At 39.8% G+C, this 24,556-nt stretch overlaps 1 protein-coding gene across 5 annotated transcripts in view; it reads left to right on the top strand.

The window, feature by feature from the left end:
- LOC134210456 (uncharacterized) overlaps positions 1-24,556 on the top strand; it is a 168,213-nt gene that overhangs the window by 85,841 nt on the left and 57,816 nt on the right. For 4 of the 5 annotated variants that reach the window (XM_062686503.1, XM_062686502.1, XM_062686505.1 and 1 more), the window contains one exon: positions 9,184-9,617. In XM_062686503.1, the coding sequence (XP_062542487.1) occupies positions 9,527-9,617 (91 nt within the window). In that variant the 5' untranslated portion in view covers positions 9,184-9,526. Of the gene's footprint in view, positions 1-7,130; positions 7,156-9,183; positions 9,618-24,556 lie in introns of those variants that run through there. The other variant, XM_062686504.1, reaches the window with a different exon arrangement.

The raw sequence follows: 24,556 nt of genomic DNA, 5'->3' as shown, positions 1-24,556 counted from the left end.
GTACAACCAGAAAGTAATACTTCAAGGGGGGCAGTGCACAACGCACCTTCGAGGTTAGCTGCGTGTCCTTGCAGCACCGAACATCGTGACTCGCTTTTTTAGAAGAACACCATGGTATCGTGCCAGCGCATTGCCGGCTTTCCAGGTGGCCTTACCACGCCCTATGTCCTCGGAAGGTGGGAAGGGTCGACTTCGCGCCTGCTTCCCTCTGCACGACTCTGCACGATCAAGAATGATGATGCCGCGTGCACCTCAAATTGACCTCTCTGCGACAGGGCCTATTCGCCAACACACAGAGGGGCTTGCCGACGCGGTGCCTACGCCTGCCCCAGCCTTGACGAGGACCCCTTTCCGTTCTCGGGCTCGGAACCCGCCCGGTTGACCAACGCCGCGAAAGCGACGATATCATGTTGTTCTTCGCGCGGCCACTTATTCGATAAAAGGATCGAGTTCGACCACAGAGCATGACCACCGGTATGACCCATGATGCCGACTCCGATTTCTTGGACCACCTCTTATTTGCACCTGAACTAGCCATCCTTGAGTCCACGCGCCACCTTCTGTGTAGCTTCGAGACGATTTGGGCGATAGCCGATAAAACGGCGTTCCAGCCAGCTTCATCTTAACACATCCTCCGAACTAGGTTGTCCAGGGTAGTGTGTGGCAAGCATGTGGTCACGCATTGCGCGAAAACGTGGGCACACGAACAACACGTGTTCCGCCGTTTCCGAGCAAGCCGAGCTGGCCGAGCAAGCTAGCTGCGTTACCTGCACTGTGATTTTGCAGCACGCTTAAACGCCGGGCACATCGAACCCCCCATGGGGTGCTTGCTGTTCACAGCTTTGCTGGAACAAATCAAACAATTAAGAGGGTTCGTGCAGCATTGTGCCTTATGTCGCCTTATGTGCCCTAACTTCGGGTTGCTCGTATATGCTCACAGGGCACACCGACCATCCCACCTTGACGCTCCCTAACTTGACTACCTTGGAGGCATCCGCTGCAGATAGCCAAACCAATGCTACCTGTGTCCCTGCCGGACCTTTCCGTAGCCGAACGGCTGCGGTGGGCGTCTCCACGTCACACTGTCGCCGCAGTGCCGTGACGAGCCCTTCGACTTCGGTGATCTCGTCCAGGTCTTTAACCCTTAGATTCACTCACCTCCGTCGTGGGTGCCCTCACCTTAACCGTCTCCCCTAGGACTTCCTCCGCTAACTTCTTGTAGGCGGCGCCCTTTTGCGAGACACCCTGCTTCAGCTCAAGGATCATCTCGCCCATCCGAGTACGTCTTATTCGACGTACGTCGGCGCCGAGTTCACCGAGATTGACGTCACTCCTCATCGCTTTTAAGACGTCCGAGTACTTAGCCTCGTCCGTTTTGATGACTAGGGCATCTCCCCTGGAGCGATTGGCGCCTGCGCTAGACTTCTTGCTACCCTCATTCGCCTGGGCCTTCTTTTCGGCCCTTGACGTCTTCAGTTTCCTCTTGTTCTTCGGTTTCCTCTTGTTCCAGGAGGCGTCATCCCCCTGTATTTCCCTGGTCTGGTGCGGCTGAGAGCTCTCAGCCTGCCGTAACCCATTACCACCGTCTTTCCTGGGTGGACGGACCTTTCCAGGTCCTTCTTCCCTGGTTTTGGAGGTACCTGGCCGGGGTTCAGCTTCCCAGCCCCACTACCCTTGTTCTGGGTAGTAACCCTCCGCGTTTTGGAGCGGCCCCCAAGGAGCTCATCCCCTGGAAAATGTCTCCCCCGTTTTTGTGTCTGCTCCGTTGGAGCAGTCACCCCCGACGTGCCCACAAATACTTGAGCCTTAGTCTGGGTAGACTTTGGCACCACCGTCTTCGCTGCCACGCCCTCGGTCGATTCGACCGAGTCGGTCGGGCAGACCTCGACTCCACGGATTTCACGGGTTTAGACTTGGCCGTCCCGACCGCCCTCTCCAGCTTGACGTCCAACATCGACTTTCGAAGTTTCAGCAAGCTCCTCTTGAGGTCCTTACTGATATTATGCTTCGATGACGCAAAGTCGATGATGGCGTCCAGCTGTTCCGTCGCCACTTCGAAGACCGAAAGCCCATCGCGTTTGCGGTTCATCGCCTCCACAAGCCATGGGCCATCAATAACCTCTACCGGCGTTTCTTCAGCCGAGATGAAGGTTAAGTGACCCACGCTGGCGCTGCGCACTGAGCTGCCGACTATTGCCTCTGGCCTCCTAGGCGGAGACCTGAACAATCCACCTCTTGCGAAGGGGTTGTCGCCTACACTACTACCACTAATTGAAGAATTGACTTGGTTTTCCATTTTGGTCCCACGAGTTGCTCGGGAAAAGAGGTCCACCACGCTAGAGCCCAGCATGACGCGGTAAGGGACAATTACTGCGAAGGGTGCCCAAGTACCCCACAGGCTCCGTTAAAGGCTTAGTTCATTATTTCACCCCCCCATGCATCCCCTCGGCACGGGTCGCTTAACGCCTTGGGATTAGGGGTTAGGGACGATGGTCTCGTTGGTTGCACCCACTCACTCTAGCTGATGTCAGAAGGACAACAGTGCCCAGGCTGCACTACCAGCTAAGTACGCAACCCTTAGCTGGCGGTCAGTTGTCATCGGAAGACCCGTGGAAGCGTGAGATTGGAACTTGTGAGGACCAGAGCTGTGTAGGTCGCTCCTTCCCAGATGTCAACTCACCATTTCGCAGCCCGCAAAGTGTACGTTTATGGTCTCCACTTTGTACACTTGCTCGCTATGATATACGATCTTGTGTTTGCTGGGGAATTTTCGAAGGAATGTCTTGAAGCATTTCCGAAAGAATTTCTGAAGGAATTTTCGGAGGTATTTCGAAAGGTATTTCCGATAACAATTGGGACTGTTCAGACTGTATTCAAATGTTCATTAGAAAAATCCTTCCTCAGAAATTAATTCGGTCACCCAGAAGTTCAAAAATTTCAGGCATAACTTCGAAAATTCCATCATGAATTTCTTCTCTCTCCTCTAGGAATTTCTTCAACGACTTTCCGCAAATAAGTCTAGAAAGAGCTTCAAAAGTTCCTAGAAGAATTCCTTTGAAACATCCTTAAAAATTTGTCTGAGAATTCTTTAAGATTTTCCGAACGAATTCTTAAAGGAATTTCCGAAGGAATTTCCGACAGTCTTGAATTTCTCTGTGAATTCCTCCAATAAATTCTTTGGAATTTCCTCCAAAGATTCTTTCGGCAAATACTCAGACAATTGCATTGGAGATAGATCTATAAATTGTTTTGAAAAAGCATCAAGATATTCCTTCAAAAATTCCTTTAGGAAAACCTTTAAAAATCCTTAAGGAATACTTGCACTTGAGAATTTTTTCAGAAATTCCACCCGAGATTTCTTCGAAAATTCTATCGGAAATTCCATAACGAATTATTTTAAGACATTCTTCGGAAATTATGTCAGAAATTCCATCGGAAATTCCTACGGAAAATTTTTAGACATACCTACGGAAATTGCTTCAGGGAAACATTCCGACATTTCCTTAGGAGAATTCCTTCAGAAATTTCTCTATGATTTCTTTTGAAAATAGTCTGGTTAGAATGTTGGTTGGAGAATTCCTTCGAACTTTTTTCAAGAAATTGCTTCAGCCATTATTTCAGGAATTCATCCAGTATTTCTTAAACAATCCCTTCGGAAACTCTAAGATAAAATTCTTGGAGTTCCTAAGAAATTTCTTCAGAACTTCATCCATGAATTTCTATTAGAAATTGAATTAGAAATTCCTTGAGATCTCTGGATATTCCTTTAAGATTTTTTTTCGGGAATCATTTCAGAAATTTATTTAGAAATTCTTTAAGGATCATTCGGAAATTACTTTAATTCCTTTCGCACGCGATGGCATATGAGCAAGTCAAACCACCTTCCTTTTGCCAGTGGAGATATATCAGCTTCCACACTGATATTTTTCCCTCCCCCTCCATACGGGAGCTTGGCAGAAGGAAGGTCGTGTGATATGTGTCATCACAAATATTGCCCTCCGCTCGCTTTCAAATCGACTTCTATAAAAACATTCTTCATGCCTGCCGTATCCTAACGGAACTATCAATTCTATACTTTCGCCTCTAATGCTATTGCGAGAAAAGAGAAAAATTCTAATTTTGCGGAGCAAAGAAGAAGAAGCAGACTGAGTGTCGGAAACTTCAAAATGGCATGCACTGTACGAAAAATGTTGATATTTCTTGATATCAAGAAGATTCGAGAAATCTAAAATGATTCAAAATCACATAAATATGTGACAAAATGCCTTTAAAATACCATAAAACTTGTTTAAAAAATATAGCGGCATGTAGCACTCGCTTAAAGTTGCATATTCTCGTTGATTTTAATAATCAACATTCACACCGAAAAAATAAACCAAAAAAATTTACCATGCAACAAGTGATTTGACGTTTGCGGAACGGCTTTCCGACAGTCGACCGTCGGACCCCGGTTCGAATTTTTCAATCTTCTCGCAATATCATGAACATGTACGTCCAAGTTTGGAAGATGATATTAGCATTTCCATATCATTACTTTAATTTACTTAAATTTCATCTGGAAATTAATTTGAAATTTCCTTTAAAAATTCTTCCAGAAATCCCTTTAGCATTTCCTATTTCATTCTTTAATAAATTCTTCCAACAAAATTTCCAGAATAGTTCCTGCAAGAATTTCAGAAGAAATTTCATATGGTTTATTACACAAATTATTTACGAAGGAATTCCTCGAGGAAGTTTATAAGGTAATTTCAAAGAAATTTTCAAAGGAATTTATAACGAGCTCCTAAAAAAAATTCCGAAGGAATTTCTAAAAGAATCTGTGAAGAAAATTCTTAAAGAATTCGTAAAAAATTTCTGAAGAAATTTTAAAATTTTCTTAGAATTGCTTCTTTAAATTTTCAAAAGAATGTATTGAGGAATCTCCAAAGGAATTTCTGGATTTATCTCCGAAGTAATTTCCAGAGAATTTTCTGGAGAAATCCATAGAGTAAATTTCGAAAAAAAATACTTGAAGGAAAAAAACTCCAAAAAAATTATTGGACAAATTTAAAAGAAATTATTGGACAAATTTAATGTCGGAAATGCCTTCAAGAGCTCCGTTGTTACTTTCATTAGCAACCCGTTCGGAAACTCCTAAGGAAATTTCTAAAATTTTGTCCCAGATTTATGGAAAGGATTTCCGCTTAGAATTCCACAGGAGAAATTTCTGAGGGAATTTTATATTAGACGATTGCATTGCATTTTTTAGTCGAGTTTAAGTTAGTTAGTTAGTTTAATCTGCCTGATATTTCTTCAATTGATTTATCGCTTGACTGATTAACGCCTCCAATTGTAGTTCTCACTACTGACGGCAGATTTTCCAGGTCATCCAGTGCCACCATTGATTCCAGGTCATCACGGAATTCCCGGTACTCGAGAAACGTAACCAAAACCTCAAGATCTACACACATAACCAAAGAACTGATATCACTTTTAAAAAATGGTTTATGCCCTATTTGGTCGAGGAAAACAAAACGGATACGCCTTCTATAACTGTCCGTTTTAGGTCATCCAAGAATTCCCTGGAGTATAAACCTTAAGTCTGCACGCGCAACCAAATGGCTGTTATTTCTCTTTGAAAATGGCTCATGTTGTTGACACCATTCGCCTTGGATTCCGTTCCTTCGAGGATGCCAAGGCCACTCGTTGCTCCTGGGCAAACGTTTTGCTGCCGAATCTCTAGTAGTTGCCTGGTTTCCAAAGGAGAACACTGTCGCTATTGAACGACCTTAGAATTGCTTTTCAGCTACTTTTTTTCTCAGGTCAATTAGAGAAGTTTTCACCGAAGCAATATCACCGAACTATATTTACCTTCCACAATGTCGGGGGTTGTTCGGATTCAATTTCTGAGAACCCTGGAGTAAGTTTTGAACTTGATTTATTTCGAGGCAATATTTACAATATGGGTCTTAATCCTACATGGTGTAATATTGATACGTATTTTTAAAAAAATGTTATATTTCAGCTGGTAGTTTTCCGAATCGCTTTCAATGCCAGCTTTTTAGCCTATTTCCCTACTGTAATCTCCAATAACCTTGCGAACAAAGGCGTACACACTTAGTTTTTATTTCTGCAGCTCGGCAAAAACTCGCACGGCCGTGCCAGCAAAATGAAAAACTGATATTCCGGCAAAAATGTCATTTGTTCGCTGATTTTCGGCAAATTATTTGATGATTTTCAGCAACTTTGACAGAAATCTCGGCAAATAACATTTTTGTGGGGCATGGCACAAAATTAAGTGTGTAGGATTGCCAGTCCGGAGATGGCGAGTTCGATTCTCAATCCGGTCTAGAATGTTTTCGGGTTGGAAACTTTCTCGACTCCTTGGGCTTAGTGTATCCATTGTACTTGACACACAAGTTACATACTCATGCAATGGCGAGCATGGAAAAGCTTTCAATTAATAACTGAGGAAATGCTAGTAGAATACCGGCCAAATTCCAGTTGTAATGTAGAGCCATTGAAGAAGAAGAAGAATCTAAAAATAACACTACGGCCTCATAAGGGCTGAATTTTATTACCATTTTATTGATTGCTTATGGGGTTTGCAGATCAGCAGAAGCTTGCAACACATTCGTAGAGCTTAAGGTCACTCCTGACAGAATCCCAGTTTCAAAGTGCTCGCGTTTTCGGGGGCACACCACTCGTTACGGAAGCAACGCACAACTGTCATTTTTATTTTTTCACGCATGCTGCGACGCAGCAAAGCTGAATCAACAAAAAAGACAGTTGTCCGCCGCCTCCGTATCGAGTGGAGTGCCCCCGAAAACGCGAGCACTTTGAAACTTGGATTCTGTCAGGAGTGACTATAAAGTATCCTTGCTGAAGGATGAAGAGTGATGGATAATTCATGCACGCGCGTGTACTGCGTGGGCGGTTTTTTCTTTTCTCATGCGCTGCCTTAAGCTAACATCTGTTAAGCATAGAAAACGTTATGCAAAGGAAAAGGTTCGTTTTTTCTCTGTTTTTCATTTAATTTTCTTAATAATTGTATCTACATCTAGTCCGGACCAGAACTCGGCAAGCCTCGTTGGATAAACGTGCAACTCGTGCTGAAAAAATCATCTTTTTGCAACTTGTTGCACAAACTACTATAGTCTGTGCCTTTTTGTGTAGGTTAGTCACATGAGGCCTTCCAAAACAACACATCCGAAACATTTCATCATCTGTTTTGACATCTCTGAATATCTTCTGACAAATGGCAAATTTGAATAGCTTTTCGTAATATTAATCTAATGTCAACAAAAATAATTCAGGAAAATGGTTGTGGACATACAGGAATGCTTCCTGAGGAGATTCATAAGAGTGATTATTACAACATTTTTCCTAGGAAATTTAAGGGATTTTTTTGCAAAATTAGGATAAAAATCACAGAGAACTGCTTAAAAAACCCCGGAAATCAAGAGGAAACGCTAAAACAATTGTCACGTTGATTTACGACGGACCGGCCAATGCACACTGGTTCAGAAGCCCCCAAAACGTGCGTTTTTTAGTTTTCGACCTGAAAACTACATTTTAGAGTCATGATGTCTTCAGAGGAGTTGAAGGATATTTCTTGGGCTTTGTTTTGATAAGAAAATTTCAATGATCTATCCACCTTGAAGGGCGGTATGGAATAAAAAATTTACGCAGATGTACAAAAGCAGTGGTTGTTCTCTGCGATGTTATAAAGATTGTGAATTGGAACATCTTTTCTGAAGACACAATATTGGACAAACGGTTTTGTAAGGAATTAGAGCACTTCTTCTTCTTATTGGCATTACATCCCAACACTGGGACAGAGCCGCCTCGCAGCTTAGTGTTCATTAAGCACTTCCACAGTTATTAACTGCGAGGTTTCAAAGCCAAGTTACCATTTTTGCATTCGTATATCATGAGGCTTACACTATGATACTTTAATGCCCAGGGAAGTCGAGACAATTTCCAATCCGAAAATTGCCTAGACCGGCACCGGGAAACGAACCCAGCCACCCTCAGCATGGTCTTGCTTTGTAGCCGTGCGTCTTACCAAGAGTCTTACCGCACGGCTAAGGAGGGCCGCACGGCTAAGGAGGGAATTAGAGCACGTTTTGTATGAATGACCCCCAAAAATCATATTTTGAGCATAACTTTTTTGGAAATGATTTTAGCACTATGGTTTATTCTAGAAAGTTGTGCATAATGACAAGAAACATGTTTGTCTAGAAGACTATTTTGATCTATCTTGAAACCTGTCAAAGTTATTAAGGAAAAGGAAAAAATAGTCAATTTTCACATCAACACACCATGAAAAGCGGCAAGAGGCGGCAAACCAAACAGCCACCATCTGAAAGATTCGGTTTTAAGCTATAGAATGCACAATGTTTTGTTTTGTTCCGTCGTGTTCCACTATTGTTTTGAATCAACTTAAAATAGTCCTTAATGTACGTTTTTCAGTACAACTGTTACGTAAACAATTAAAAAGTGGCTAACATGATTGGTTATTTATTGCATAGTAACAATCTCCATCAAGACGAAACAGCCACATTTAAGACGAATGGCTGTCATTTGTCAAGATTGTAACCATCCAATAAATAACTAATCATGTTAGCCATTTTTTAATTGTTTACGTAACAGTTGTACTGAAAAACGTACATTGACTGACACAATGATTCAAAAGCAATGTGAACAAAGATGGAACACAGAAACAAAATACGATAATCAACAAATCATAATCTTTCAAAATAATGTTAGATCGTCATGAATCAATCAAAAAATTTTAAGTACAAAACCGTTTGTCCAATATTGTGTCTTTAGAAAAGATGTTCTAATTCACATTCTTTACAACATTGCAGAGAACAACCACTGCTTTTGTACATCTTCGTAATTTTTTTTATTCCATACCGCCCTTCAAGGTGGATAGATCATTGAAATTTTCTTATCAAAAGAAAGCCCAGGAAACATCCTTCAACTCTTCTGAAGACATCATGACTCTAAAATGTAGTTTTCAGGTTGAAAACTAAAAAACGCACGTTTTGGGGGCTTCTGAACCAGTGTGCAATGGGGCACCGATTGTTTGATTATTTCTACCAGATACCTACTTATCAATAAGCACATAAAAAAGCATAAAATCAAAAAATGGTTCAATATTGAAGTTCATATTTTTTGTTCTATTTTCCAATCCAGTGTACTCGGCCGATGTTGGTGAAACAGTGAAGCAGAACAAAAGTTATGCTAATATAAATCAAAGAATTAACATTCAAGCCGTCATAACAGCATCCGGAGCAAGCCCAACTGCTCTGCTCATCGAACAACAGAGAGAGAGAAAGAGGGAGAGAGTGACAAACACAAACAATAGCGCACCATCCCCACACCCGACGTCGTGGGGTGGGGAGCCAGCGAACCCCTTTTAAAATTCGCCAATTCGTTAGAGGTTCGAGGGTACTCGCCAAGCTCGCCCAAAGTGAAAAGTTTGGCGCACCCCGGCATAAGGAACAGCAAGAAGCCATTTCACGCCAAACATTGCATAATGGATGGCAGGAACCGGCGGCGACAGCTTGGCGGACCGTGTCATTGCCTCCGACCCCTGATCCGGATATGGGGAATAGTAACAGCAATTGGTAAGTAGTTTTAAACTGGTCACGTCGTTACCGTCTCGGGAGCGGTAATTAATTTGCTCGTAGATGTTTACCTTTTGCTGAAGTAGTTGAGTTAAAGCGAGACTGGAAGGGCGACTGGGAAACTAAGCTGAGCGAAAAACTAATTAAGAGCATAAAGTCCTTGTCGTTCCATCTTTTTTCCTATTTTTTCCACAGAGGTGTGCCAGCCAAGGGCTGGCAATTTCTATAATAAAGAACAAAAAAATATTTAAGAATTGGTGAGTTCCTCGAATTGAGGGAATAATTAGGACAAAATAGGCAAATATAGTTGAATCAGCCATATATTTGCCTATTTTGTACTAATTATTCAGTCGAGCGATTCACCAATTCATGAAATTAATTTTTTAAGTGCATAACAGAGATTTATTATACAACTTTTTGGTGTCGGAGCTGAATTCATCAAGATGGGCCTCGAAAAGCTGGTCAATTGTCTGCATAGGCTGATAGTCAGAATCTGGGAAACATAGCAGCTACCGAAGGAGTGGAAAAATGAGTGTGGAATGTGAGAAATGCCGCGTACAAAATGATACCCCAAACCATTTTCCACCTATCACCAGTAATTAATTATTTTGTGGGAACCACTATAGTTTCTTCAATAGTTCCACACCAAAAAATCTTTCAGACGTTGCTCAACGAATGCCTTCAAATATTCCAGCAATACCTACAAGAATGCTTCCAGGAATTCCTCTTAAACTTCCCTTATGATATTTTTCTTGGAATTTCTATGTGCTCTCATCATGCTGGGAATTCCATCGATTGATTTTCTCCTGAAATACTGCTGTAAATCGCTTTAGGAATATCTTGGAACAGGAATTAATTTTAGGAATAAATTTATCTAGGATTTCTTCCTAGATTTTCTAGGGAAATTCCTCTGAAAATTCTTCATGGAATTCCTTTGGTAATACCTCCAGCAATTCATTCAGGAATTTCTCTGGGAATTCATTCAGGAATATTCATTATTTCTTTCAAGTTTCCTATAAGAATTGTTTAAGGAATTCATTTGGGAATTTTTCCTTTAATTCCGTATGAAATTCCTTTGGAATTTCGGGAATTCCTTAAAAAATCTACAAGAATTTCTTTGGATTGTTTAAAATTCCCCAAAGGGTGTTGAGTGGAATTCGCGGAATAACTTTTAGGAATTCTTGAAAGAATTAAGATGCTCCGAAAGAATTCCAGTAATAATTTCAAATTGAATTTATTAAGGGAATTTCTGGAATAATTCTCGGAGGAATTCCTGAATATCTTCAGGATTGCGATTGAAAATTTGTCCAGTAATTACATTGAAATATCCTCAATGAGCTTCTATGAGTTTCTAAAGTAAATTTCTCCAGCAAATCATCCAAAAATTAATTAGATAATTCCTCCAGAATTATTTGTTTAGAATTAATCAAGGAATTCGTTAAGAAATTCATTTAGAGCTCCTTGAACATTTTTTCGAGATTTCCTTCAGAAATTTATTAGGGAATTCCTCCTGCAACGGAATTAACAAATTCCTAAAGTAATTTATCTGGAGGGAAGGGATTTATTTGGGAACAACTCCAACAATTCCTCTGAAAATGCTTCCTCTTTGGAATTTTATCCGGGAATTCCTTCGGAAATTCGCACCGGATTTTTTATTTTTGAAAATCCATCGAGTGATACAATTTCTTCGGGAATTACTTAGGAAATTCCTTCGCAAATTCATTCGAAAATTTCTCCGGAAATTTAATTCCGTGATCCTCCTGGAATTCAATCCAGAATTCTTCTAATAATACCTTCGGGAATTCCTCAGGAAATTCCGTCGGAAATTCCTCTGGGAATTCCTTTGGAAATTCCTTCAGAAATCCCTCAATAAACACCTTTGGTAATTCCTCCGGAACTACCTTCGGGCTCGGGCATTGTTCTGGGAATTCATCCGAATTTTTTTTAGGAATTCTTCCGGGAATACCTTCGAGAATTCCTCCGAAATTTCAGAGAAAAATTTCTCCGGGAATTGCTGCGGGAATCGCTTCAGAAAATTCAGAATTATTTCGAAAATTCACACCTCCACGCCTCGCGCATTCAATTCCTTCAAGATCACCTTAAAGAATTCCTCCAGGATTTCTTTCGGAAATTCCTCCTGGAATTTCTTCGAAAATTCCTTTAGCAATTCCTTCGAAAATTCCTCTGGGAATTGCTTCTTAAATTCTTCTGGGAATTCCTTCGGGAATGCTTCCGGGATTTCCTTCGTAAATTCCTCGATAAACAGCTTCGGAAATTTACCGGGAATACCTTCGGAATCTCAACCGGGAATTCAATCGAGAATTATTCTGAGAATTCCTCCGGGAATTTCTACGGGAATTCCTTCGGAAATTCTTCAATAAACTCCTTCGGAAATTCCTTCCGGGCATTCTTTTGGGAATTCTTCCGAGAACTCCTCCGAGAATTCATTTAGGATTTCTTTTTGAAATTCCATCGAGAATCCACTCTGAGAATTCCTCCGGGAATTCCATAGGAAATTCCTCCTAGAACACTTTCGAGAATTCTTCTAGGAATTCCTTCGAGGATTCTTCCGGGAATTCCTCTGGGAATTCTTCAAGGAATTCCTCTAGGAATTTCTCTGTGAATTACTTCGGGAGCTCATCTGGGAATTTCTCCGGGAATTCCTCTGGAAACTCTTCCAGAACTCCTCTGTGAATACTTCGGGGATTCCTCTGGGAATTCTTTTGGGAAATCCTTCGAGAATTCCTCTGGAAATTATTTCGGGAATTCCTTTGGAAATTCCTTCGGGAATATCTCTGGCAACTTGGGGAACTCCTCTGATGAATACTTCAGAAATTCAAATTCCTCAATCAACACCTTCGGGAATTCCAACGAGAACATCTTCGGGCATTCTTCCGGAACCCTCCCCGAATTCATCCTAGAATGTCTTCGGAAATTTTTCCGAGAATGCCTTCGGCAACTTCTCCGGAATTTCCTCCAAAAACACCTTCGAGAATCCTCCAGGAATTCCTTCTGGAATCCTTCCGGGAATTCTTCCCGAGAAATCTTTTGGGAATTCATCTGAAAAATTTTCCGGAAATTCCTCCGGGAATTAATCCGAGAATTTCTTCAAAAAATTCCTCCGGAAATTTCTTTGGAAATTTATTTGTGAACTCCTCAAAAAATTTATTCAGGAATTCCTCCGAAAAATTCTCAAGAAAGTTTACCGGGAATTCACCCGCAAATTCTTACTAAAATTCCTTCAGGAATTGCTATAAGAAAATTCCCGGATGAAATCCCTTAAAGAAATTTCCCAGAAGTCCTGAAGTAATCCCCGGATTAGGTCCCGTAGGAATTCCCGGAGGAATCTCCGAAAAAAATTCCGGGAGAATTCCAGGAGGAATTCCCGAAAGAATTCCCGAAGGAATTCCTGGAAGATTCTTGAAGGTGACCTTGGAGGAATTTCCGAAGAAATTTTCGGATGAGTTCGGGAAGCAATTTCCGGAAGAGTTCCCGGAGGAATTTCCGAAGGCATTCCCGGAAGATTTCCTGGAGAAGTTTCCGGAAGAATGCCTCAAGGTTTTCACAAAGGAATTCTCGAAGGTGTTTATTGAGGAACTTCCGAAGGATTTGTCGGAGGAATTTTCGAAGGAATTCCCAGAGGGTTTCTCGAAGGAATTTCTGGAAAATTCCCGAAGGAATAGCCAGAGAAATTCACGAAGGGATTCCCAAAGGAATTCCCGAAAGAATTCTCAGAGGAATTCCCGAAAAAATTCTCAGAGGAATTCACGAGAATATCCTAGAGGAGTTAACGAAGGAATTCCCAGGGATGTTTCCGAAATAATTTCCAAAGAAATTCCCGAAGGAGTTCCCAGATGAGTCCCCGAAGGAATTCATTGACGAATTCAAGGAGGAGCCCCAGAAGCAATTCAAGGAAAATTCCCGAAGGAGTTCCCAGAGGAGTTCCCTAAGGGACTCACAAAGTAATTCACCGAGAAATTCCCGAAGAAATTCCCTGAGGAGCTTCTCCGGGAGTTCCTGCGGAAATTCCTTCATTCAGTTCTTCTGGGAAATCCTTCGGGAGTTCTTCCGGGATTTTTTGGGGATTCCCACGAGTATTTATTCGGGAGATTATACGGGAATTCTTTCGGAAATTCCTCAAGAAACAGCTTCAGGAATTCCCCCGGGAACACCTTTGGGCACTCATCCAAGAACACCTTCGATAATTCCTCAATGGATTCCGGCGGGAATTCCTGGAAAAATTCCCAGAGGAATTCCTGGAGGATCCCCACACTGCTAAAAAAGCTTACACACAAAAGACTTTGAAGTATGCTTTTTTGACTACAAAGTATTCATTTATGACTTTAAAGTACGCTCTTTTGTGGGAGAATGGGACTACACATAAAAAGGAATAAATATTATGCACAATTATGATTATCTTTTATTCACAAATGATTACCTTTTATGCATAAAAATAGGAAAAATGTGTAAAACTTATGCTTTTTATGCATCAAACTTTACTCCTTTTGTAGGTAGTCCCATTCTCCCGAAAAAGAGCATATTTCTCCCCAAGCATACTTTCAGCTGTGCGTGCAGAGGAATTCTTGAAGGAATTATTTAATTATTCTTTAGGAATTACTCCGAATTCATTAGGGAATTCTTTCGGGAATTCCTTCGGGTATTTATCCAGGAATTTCTTTGAGAGCTATTCCGAAAATTCTTTAGGGAGTTCCTTCGGAAATTCCTTCAATAATTTCTTCGAGAACTTCTTCTGAAATTTCTTTAATTATTCCTCCGAGAATTCCTTCTGAAATTTCTCCGGAAATTCCTTTTATAATTCCTCTGGAGTTTCTTTCAAAAATTCCTCCAGGAATTCTATCAGAAAATTCTCCAGGAACTGCTCCGCGAATTCCTTCAGAAATTTCTTTTGGAAATTCCTCCAGCAATTCCTTAGGGAGGAGCTTCTTCGCAAATCCTTCCGAAATTTCTGCGGGAATTCCTTCGGGAGTTACTCCGGGAATTCCTTTGAAAGTTCCTCCAGTAATACCTTCTGGAGTTCCTCCGAGTAGCATTTATGGAACAAACAACCTATTCCCTACATGCAGTTGATGTGGTGGTATGGCTGTAGTGACTACATCCCATCGCCATTTTTGTTGATGTTCTAGGTTCGAATCCTGTTGCGGTCATATTTTTTTTTGTATTTGCTTAGGTACCGAACATTTTCGCGAAAAGTGAGTGAGGCGTAGAAGTGATGAAACGAAAAGAAAAATTCTTCAAGTAGGCACGATTTTCATTTATCTTCTAGGCTCGCTCTAGAGAAAGAGGGGTGGGAGCAAGATGTTTTTCACTACAAACTCCAAAAAAAGATTCTCCTCCAGCTCGAGAAACGCTTGATTTCGTCTCAACGAAACGAAAAGTACAAACCCTGATCAATACTATCTGTTGGTGCTATCTGTTCAAATGAAAGCTAAATAAATGAATCATCTTCTTCATATTGGCATTTCATGGGACATTGCCGCATCTCAGCTTAGTGTGCATTAAGCACTTACACAGTTGTTAACTGCGAGGTTTCTAAGCCGAGATACCATTTTTGCATTCGTATATCATGAGGCTAACACGATGATATTTTTATGCCCAGGGAAGTCGAGGAACTTCCAATCCGAAAAATTCCAGCAAATTATTATAAATGTTGTTATTGAAAAGAACAAAGTCATCACTAATTGTGTTGTAAAAATGTTGCATTTTGACGATTTTTCAACTTTCCCGGTGAAATTTTTCGTCTTTTCATTTATATACCACTGTCCGTCGTCCGGGGCAGAGAATTTATAACAATAAATTATAAATGGCCATCGGAGTAAAACCACGATGGAAACAAAGCCATTGAACTGTCAAATTTTAACAAAAAGTTAAACAAATGAGTGAAATGGTTCGCATCCTAAATGAACCGTTTGTTTGAGAAACTGCATATGTATCATTTTTGGCCAAAATGAGATTTTTATATATTCTGAATCCTTGTCCAAAAGAACGTATCCTGGCAAAAAGTACGAAAAAAAAAATTTTGTGCAGGAATGTATGAAAAAAATTTCTTTTGTTTGAGAAACTACATATGTCCACGCACTTTGAAGAGCAATCATGGAGTACTGCTTACAGTTTTTGCACTGGAAGTGCCCCAGGGTGTTGAGTTTTGCCAAAAACTATTGATCTGTATCGAAGAAATCGAAAGATTTGGTGCCAATTTGTTCAAAAACAGTTTATTATTGTTTTTTCGAAATTGTGTAAAATGGACATATGCAGTTTCTCAAACAAATGATTCAAATCCACTTCGTCCACTTGTTCGTTTTTGGAAAAATATTTTACGATTATTTAGTTATAGAAGCCTGATATGTGCCAATTAAATAAATCGAGGCCTACAGGAACGTATGCTTTCATTCTCAGTACCATAATAGGAACGTCAACAATTTGATATTGGATCTTTTTCTTAATCGTTTTAGGGGAAGTGGGGGTAGCACGCCCATAGGGGTTAAAACGCGCCACCCCTGAATAAGGTTAAATATCCCCATTTTGATTATTTTCAATAGTCTATACGATAAAGCAATGAAAAATATTGCCATTGGATACATATATTTCATGATTTTTCTCTAGTTATACATGAAAAACTCGAAAAACGATTTTTGCGTGTTTTGATGCAATTCTAGCTCGGTGGAATTTAGTCTTTCTGTCGCTGTTATACATTGATAAATTAATAATTGAGCCAGTAGGCCATGCTGCTTACTCGTGTTCTTTATGTTCCACACGAAATCGTCGTCAAAAATGGTTTTAAAACGATTTTATGGGCCTTCAAACTTCTGAGGTCGGTGTGGGGCATTACGCCCATGCTCATTTCGTATGACCGAAACAGCTGAAACATTCAGTTAATTGCCTTAATGTAGGCAATTAAAATGAAAATCAGTACGATAAGCACATGCGCGTTTTAACCCATCCACTGGCGCATCTCACCCCGCATGGTTTCAAAATCATTTTTTTTCGGGTGCTTTTTAAAAATCAAATTTCTGTGCAATAAAATGGACAATTAGATATCTGTTATCGGTAGTCAGTCGCAGATATGCTGTTCTTCAGTATGCGCTGATGAAAACTGGCTGAAATGGTGGTTTTCATTGATAAAAATGGCATTTTCCTTAACGTGGGCGTCCTACCCCCAGTTCCCCTATAAGTTACTATATTTTGATCTAGTTCATATGAACTACCATGCGTCTCCATCCGAATATTGACAACATAAAGCTAATTTTATTTGCTAATGATCTAATACATGCATTTATCTCTTAGACTAGGTGTTCCGTGTTTTCTTAACACTATCATCCTTATTTGCTATGTTACGCTTTTAGATATTATTAATACATTTCAATTGCCTCTGGCAGTTACGATATTTCCTCTGGTTGAATTAAACCATGTAGGAATTACAATGTTTTCTACTTAAACTAAACTTAACCTAATTTATACTAAGGGTACAAGGAGCTAATCGTTGCAATAGAAGATTGCAACGATTTTCGTCTAAAATTGGAAATTATTTTGTTGGACATTTGTTGCAATGTCTCAATATTAGAAATTCTATGAAGTTCATTGGTACTATACCACGGAGGTAACTTCAGAATCATTTTCAAAATTTTATTTTGAATCCTCTGAAGTGCCTTCTTTCTGGTATTGCAGCAACTAGTCCATATTGGCACAGCATACAACATGGCTGGTCTAAAAATTTGTTTGTAAATCAAAAGTTTGTTCTTAAGACAAAGTTTTGATTTTCTGTTTATAAGTGGATATAGGCACTTAATATATTTGTTACATTTGGCTTGAAGGCCTTCAATGTGATTTTAAAAGTTAATTTTGATCTAGCAGAAGTCCCAAATATTTAGGACTTCTGCTGGACCAATTAATTGGAACCCCATTCATAGTGACAATATGTCTGCTAGAAGGTTTCAAATAAGAAGCTCTCGGCTTATGTAGGAAAATTATAAGCTGAGTTTTGGAAGCATTCGGGAAAATTTTCCATTTTTGCAAGTAAGTGGAGAAAACATCCAAACTTTTTTGCAATCTACTACAAATGACACGAAGGCTTCGCCCTTTGGCTGAGAGACCTGTGTCATCTGCAAACAAAGATTTTTGACACCCTGGTGGTAAATCAGGTAAGTCAGAAGTAAAAATGTTATACAATATGGGCCCCAGTATGCTGCCTTGGGGTACACCAGCTCTAACAGGTAATCTATCAGATTTAGAATTCTGATAGTTTACCTGCAGTGAGCGATCTGATAAATAATTTTGGATCAGTTTAATAATGTACAGAGGAAAATTAAAATTCATCAATTTTACAATCAAACCTTCATGCCAAACACTATCAAATGCTTTCTCTATATCAAGAAGAGCAACTCCAGTCGAATATCCTTCAGATTTGTTGAGCCGAATTAAGTTCGTAACTCTTAATAACTGATGAGTGGTTGAATGCCCATGGCGAAAACCAAATTGCTCATCAGCAAAAATAGAATTGTCATTAATATGAACCATCATTCTATTTAAAATAATCTTTTCAAACAGTTTGCTTATTGAAGAAAGCAAACTGATTGGGCGATAACTAGAAGCCTCAGCTGGATTTTTGTCCGGCTTCAAAATTGGAACAACTTTGGCTTTTCCATTTACTTGGGAAGTATGCCAATTGAAAACATTTGTTAAATAAATTAACCAAAAGATAAAGAGCTCTCAGGAAGTTTTTTGATAAGTATGTAGAAAATACCATCATCACCCGGGGCTTTCATATTTTTAAATTTTCTAGTAATAGATCTCACTTCATCCAAATTAGTTCCCAACGAAGGGTCAAAAACATTATCTTGGTTGAGAATGTCTTCGAAGCTTCGTGTAACCTGAACCTCAATTGAACTAGTGAGACCTAGACTAAAATTATGGGCACTCTCGAACTGCTGAGCAAGTTTTTGAGCCTTTTCGCCATTTGTTAATAAAATTTTATTTCCCTCTTTAAGCGCTGGAATTGGCTTTTGAGGTTTTTTAAGAATTTTCGTTAATTTCCAAAAGGGTTTCGAACAGGGATCCAACTTCGAGACATTATTCTCAAAGTTGGTATTTCTCAGAATAGCGAAACGTTTTTTAATTTCATTTTGCAAATCTCGCCAAATAACTTTTAAAGTAGGATCGCGAGTTCTTTGGTATTGCCTTCGCCTCACATTTTTAAGACGGATCAGTAGCTGAAGATCGTCGTCAATAATAATGGAGTTGAATTTAATTTCACATTTTGGAATTGCAATGCCTCTGGCTTCGACAATTAAATTTGTCAAAGATACGAGAGCATTATCAATATCACTTTTGGTATCGAGAGGAATATCAACATCAAAATTCCTATTGATATATGTTTTATATAAATCCCAATCAGCTCTATGATAATTGAAAGTAGAGCTGATTGGATTATAAATGGCTTCTTGTGAGATTTCAAACGTCACAGGAAGGTGATCAGAGTCAAAGTCAGCATGAGTTACCAATTGGCCACACAGCTGACTTGAATCCGTTAAAACTAAATCAATTGTAGAAGGATTTGGACTGGAAGAAAAACAAGTTGGTCCATTGGGATATTGAATAGTATAATATCCCGCAGAACAATCTTCAAATAAAATTTTACCATTGGAATTGCTTTGAGCATTATTTCATGAACGGTGTTTGGCATTGAAGTCACCAATTACGAAGAATTTTGATTTGTTGCGAGTCAGAATTTGAAGATCAGCTTTCAACAAATTCTTTTGCTGCCCATTGCATTGAAAAGGCAAGTAGGCTGCAATGAAGGAAAATTGTCCAAAATTTGTTTCAACAGAAACTCCCAAGGTTTCGAAAACTTTGGTTTCAAACGAAGAATATAATTTATGTTTGATACGTCTATTAATGACAATGGCGACCCCACCACAGGCGCTGTAAATTATTTCTGTAGATAAAATAGTTTAGATCTCTTTTAATGGAGAGTCCTGGTTTTAAATACGTTTCAGTTATAATGGCAATATGCACATTATGAACTGTTAGGAAGTTGAATAATTTATCTTCCTTACCCTTTAGGGAGCGGGCATTCTAATTTAGAACATTCACACAATTATTTGGATCCATTAACGGAGTCCGATAACAATTTTTGTGTGTACTTTATACCAACCTGAACAGCTTCTGGAATGGTATTTGCTTTGAACATTGCATCAATCATGTGATGCAATTGTTCAGTTAAAAATCAAAATCGGAAGCAGTCATGCTACCTGAATCAACAACATGACCATTATTTCCCGTTGGGACATGGGTATAAACCTCATTTTGAGAAGAAATTTTGTCTACCAGCAGCGATGTTTGCATACGTAGGTACATTCGAAAAATTGGAATTTACTGAAGTGCTTGCTACCCGTTGACGAGCAGCAAAATTTGTTTGTGAATTGTGGTGGGTATGAATTGCTCGACCGGTAACTGGTTTCGAAATTTGAGCGTTTGAAAATTTCTACCCGTCGAATCTGGGATCCGATTGAATTTCCCGTCATCAATTTTGCACGGAATTCAAAACTTTTTGCGTGAAGGGCATTCCCAGAAATTGGATTTATGATTACCCCCACAATTTGCACACTTAAATTTATTGGAATCTTCTCTCACAGGACAAGCGTCCTTGGCGTGAGAGGTTCCACCACAAATCATGCATTTAGCATCCATGTGGCAATGTTTGGTTCCGTGACCCCACTTTTGGCACTTACGGCACTGAGTGGGATTTGTAAATTTCCCCAGGCCTGCGGAAATGTTCCCATGTAACACGGACATGGGACATAATACAGGCCTTTTCCAAACTTTCATATTATTTAGTTCACTTTTGTTAAAATGAACTAAATAAAATTCTTGAGAAATGCCCTTTGGGAAGTACCAGAGTGGGATTTCTTTTTCATCTTAATTACTTGGACTGGTGAAAATCCAAGTAATTCAGAAATTTCAATTTTAATCTCATCCAGTGATTTGTCATCACTGGGCAGACCTTCAAGACGACTTTGAACAATCGCTCAGTTTTGTCGTCGTATGTGAAGAATTTATGGCGCTTCTCAGTTAAATACTGGAGAAGACGTTTGCGATCGTCAAAGGATCCCGGCAAAACGCGGCAGTCACCCTTCCTAGCAATCTGAAATGAAACCTTGATCCCCGAAGGTTACTCAAGATTTCATTCCGAAAGCCAGAAAACTCGGCAACAGATACCACAATTGGCGGAATCCGTTGTTTCTTCGCATGAATCGAATCACCTGGGCTAGAGGTAGATTCGATTTCCTCAAATTCGTTATTAATCAAATCGAACTGATTGCTCAGTTCGATGGGAGAAGAAATAATGTCAACGTTAGATTTAGAAGGAATATCTGAAGTCTCCAGCTTCCTTCTATTTTTTCCGCGCTTGGGCAGGACGGTCTTGAAACCTTGTTTCTTTGAAGGAAGTGGAGAATTCAGAGACTCCCCTTCCTCTTGTTTTATTAATACTCATTGCTGAGCGTGGAGACGTGACCTTCTTAGAGGTTTTCCCAGAACGGTGTCCCTGCAGGATTACCACCGCTTGTCGGAATTTTACTTCCGCAAACGGGTCCAACGTAAAACGAAGGCACGGGTCCTTGCAAAGATCGTAACGGGATCAGTGGGTAGAAATAGCGCTAAGAAGCACCGTTGAAATTAAAATAGCTTCGGGTAGTATTAAAAACTTCCTTCCGCAAAGAGAAAGAACCGCACAGCACGAAAGCACGATGCGGTCTGTATAATCTAGTTTCCTCTTCTCTTACAAACCTCCTTCTTCGGCATTTTTTTTTATATTTTTTCAAGCCTAAAATTTCCCAGTTATAAGAGGCTTCTTCTATCATGCCACAGAATATTGTCTGCCTTCATGCAATTTATTGAATATATCAATTTGCCAATGGGACTATCATTCGATCCTGTACTACACCATCACGTTCTTTGCATTTCCCTGTTGGATCTGTTCCGTGACTTGGCACTGCTATGAATGATGTTTGCCGCAAAACAAACTCTCCACCTCGAAATCCCGACTAAAAATAGAAGATGCGTTACGTGTCCTCCATTCGACGAACGATATCATCCTTATCAGCTCCGTTGTATCATGACTGGTTCACACTACTGTCTACATATGAACACGTTCGACAACCAGAAAGCACACGCATCGCTTTTCACACCTGCTAGTCAAACATGCCGGAGCGGAAAAACCGTCAGAAACAACTTCCGGCTGTGAGTCTACTTCGGGCGATAAATCATTGCTACCGACAACCGAACGCCCGTCCACAGCAGGTAGGCATCTCTCGTACATACACAGCACACAAAACAGAACAGATCCAGCACCGAAAAGGTTCCGGGTTATCATCGCCGCAAAAAACCGAATGATTGTGATGCTTCGCCTCGATGTCGCTCCCAAAACAATTTCAGCTTGGGACAATCGTGCTCTCGAAATATAGCAACAGGGGAGTGGTGGGTCACGAGCGCCGGCAACCGTGTCTGATTTATCGAACCAGCAGATATGGCATCCATCCTGTCTAGTTTTGCCACCGCTATAATGCGTTCGTATTATAAGCGTAGAAGGGGACCAACAATGACGAAATGGCACGTGATTGAAGAAAGGACCGCGGATCAAAGGACTAAAAGTCGGCTCAGGACAAAAGGCCAACAAGATAATTCGACATTCGAAATTGTCTTCCGAAAGCAAGCGAGGAAGGTTCTTTTTGCACTTTTAGGTTCTTTGGGGTCAATCTGAGATTTTCGTTGGTGCGTGAACCCCAATCAACATCGTCATCGATGAAAGCTTGCATGACCTGATCGAACCGCGTGCCAATGCGTATTGGGTGTGAGCGATGATTTATTGCCCTCTTCTGGATAATAAACAATGTTATTTACGATAGTTTTATGGTTTTGTTTTGATTGAAGTCGTGCATATATTTTTGCTTACTATTATTGATTTTCGAATATGTACCCAATGCCCCCAATATGAATTCCACCGTTCATCGTCAAGTTTGCAGCAAACAGGTGGTAATGCAAGACCATGCGTTTATTGCGAAATGATACAAATAATGATGATGAATAAAATTATGATTGGTTATTTTCGGAACATTGATGGGCTTTAGGAACGCCACCGTGAACCAACACTGTGAATATTATAATGCGGTCTTGGTAATAATCAAAAAGAGCAAAATATATTCATCATTATAGAGATGAAAATTCCTACAGCTCCATAATTTTCGGTCCCGCTGTACCTGAGGAACGTTCTAGCAACATGATGTAGCGCAATGCCCGGTAATGATGAAAAAAATACGATAACGTATGAATAGGTACAAATGGTCTCCTGATGTCACAGGCAGATAAGTAATACAAAACCCGTTGCACAGTTTTCATACGTGCTTGATTGCTGTCATTCATAGTTTTCCAGGCTGCATATGATTGCAAAAGAATTCGAAATGATGATTTATATCTGACAGCGAATGATGCTACGTAGAACAGCGTACAACACTGTTCTCAGTTCTTGCAAGAACTGTATACATGTAAAATGTATCCATACGAGCTCACTAATTCGACAAATCAGATTGGTAACTGATTGGCAGCACACCAGAACAAGGATAATCAAATAAAGTTTTTAGTTGCAATGCATTAATATTATTTTCATACTCAAATTTCCATTTCCATGATTGAATTAGAGGCTAAAGGATAGATAACATAATTCTTTTATAACATAATTTTTTTTTTCGGGGTATCCAGCTGGAGCTACCTGGTAGCTTAAATTGTCAAGACTGGACCCGAACAGAAGTTTTGCTTCTACTAGGACCAATACTTAGAAAAACTAGTCTATGTTGACCACTTGAACACTATTTGTTTTAGTATTGTGATATGTAGCAGAATCTCAAAATTTCGGTTGTAGTATAGGTTTCCCTTTTACCCTTTTCCATTGACGTTTTTTCGTCAGTCTGTCAAGCAAATAATGAAAGTTCTAATTTAAAACGTTTTAAACACACAACGAAGGTTATCTGGCGATTTGAAATGTAAAATTTGAGTAGAATTTAAATGTAAAGTTTAGTTTATAGTTTATTGGAGCCGACAATCAGTACCTAAAGGCGGTCTATGTGGACAACGGGTGATACCGTAGTCACCTCCAAGTAACACTTCTTGAAATAGGGATATAATTAGATTATGTTATTGATTATACCAACATTATTTAAATGGCGAAACACAAGACTAGACCTTAACATAAGTGTTACCGTTACTAGTACCAATATTTAGCACAATTAGTTTATGTTCATGCGGTGAACACTGTTTGTATTGAGTATCGCGTAGTAGCATATTGCCAAAATTTCTGTTATTGTTTATAATTTGTATTTCGTAGTAATTTTAAAGTCTTTCTGTCAATTGTTAATCCGGATCAATAAATAGTTACAACGAAAGTGAATTAGTTTAACGTGGAGTAGAACAAAGGTTTCTTGGATATGACATTAGATACTTAAACGCAGTCTATGTTGTCAACGGGTGGTAATATTGTCACCTCCAAGTAACCAATCTTGAATAAAAATGTAATGAAATTTTTCAGATTGTGATCAAATCTGCGAAATTCTGCAAATTTTGTTATGGTAATAAGATATATTCGCTTAAGAGTTGTCTTCATATTTCACACATAGAAACAGGGTTTTGGATAATTGTATATTTCGTAAAGTCATCCTAATATCTGAGTTCTAAGTTACGTCCGTTTAGCATCGGAGTTAAATAAATAGTCAGTATTTTTTTTAATATAATCTGTTGTTGGAAAACGTATCATAATATAAAAAAGAAATTTTGAGAATTGCGCCGTCGAGCCATATGAGTTCAACCTATTGTAGCAAAGCCAGGGGATACAAGTGTTAGTAGGTTTGAAAAGTTCATTTCCCAATAAGTCAAAC

Source organism: Armigeres subalbatus, chromosome 2, assembly GCF_024139115.2.
Source record: "Armigeres subalbatus isolate Guangzhou_Male chromosome 2, GZ_Asu_2, whole genome shotgun sequence".
Classification (NCBI taxonomy): Eukaryota; Metazoa; Arthropoda; class Insecta; order Diptera; family Culicidae; genus Armigeres; species Armigeres subalbatus.
This window is presented reverse-complemented; position numbering and strand designations above follow the sequence as displayed.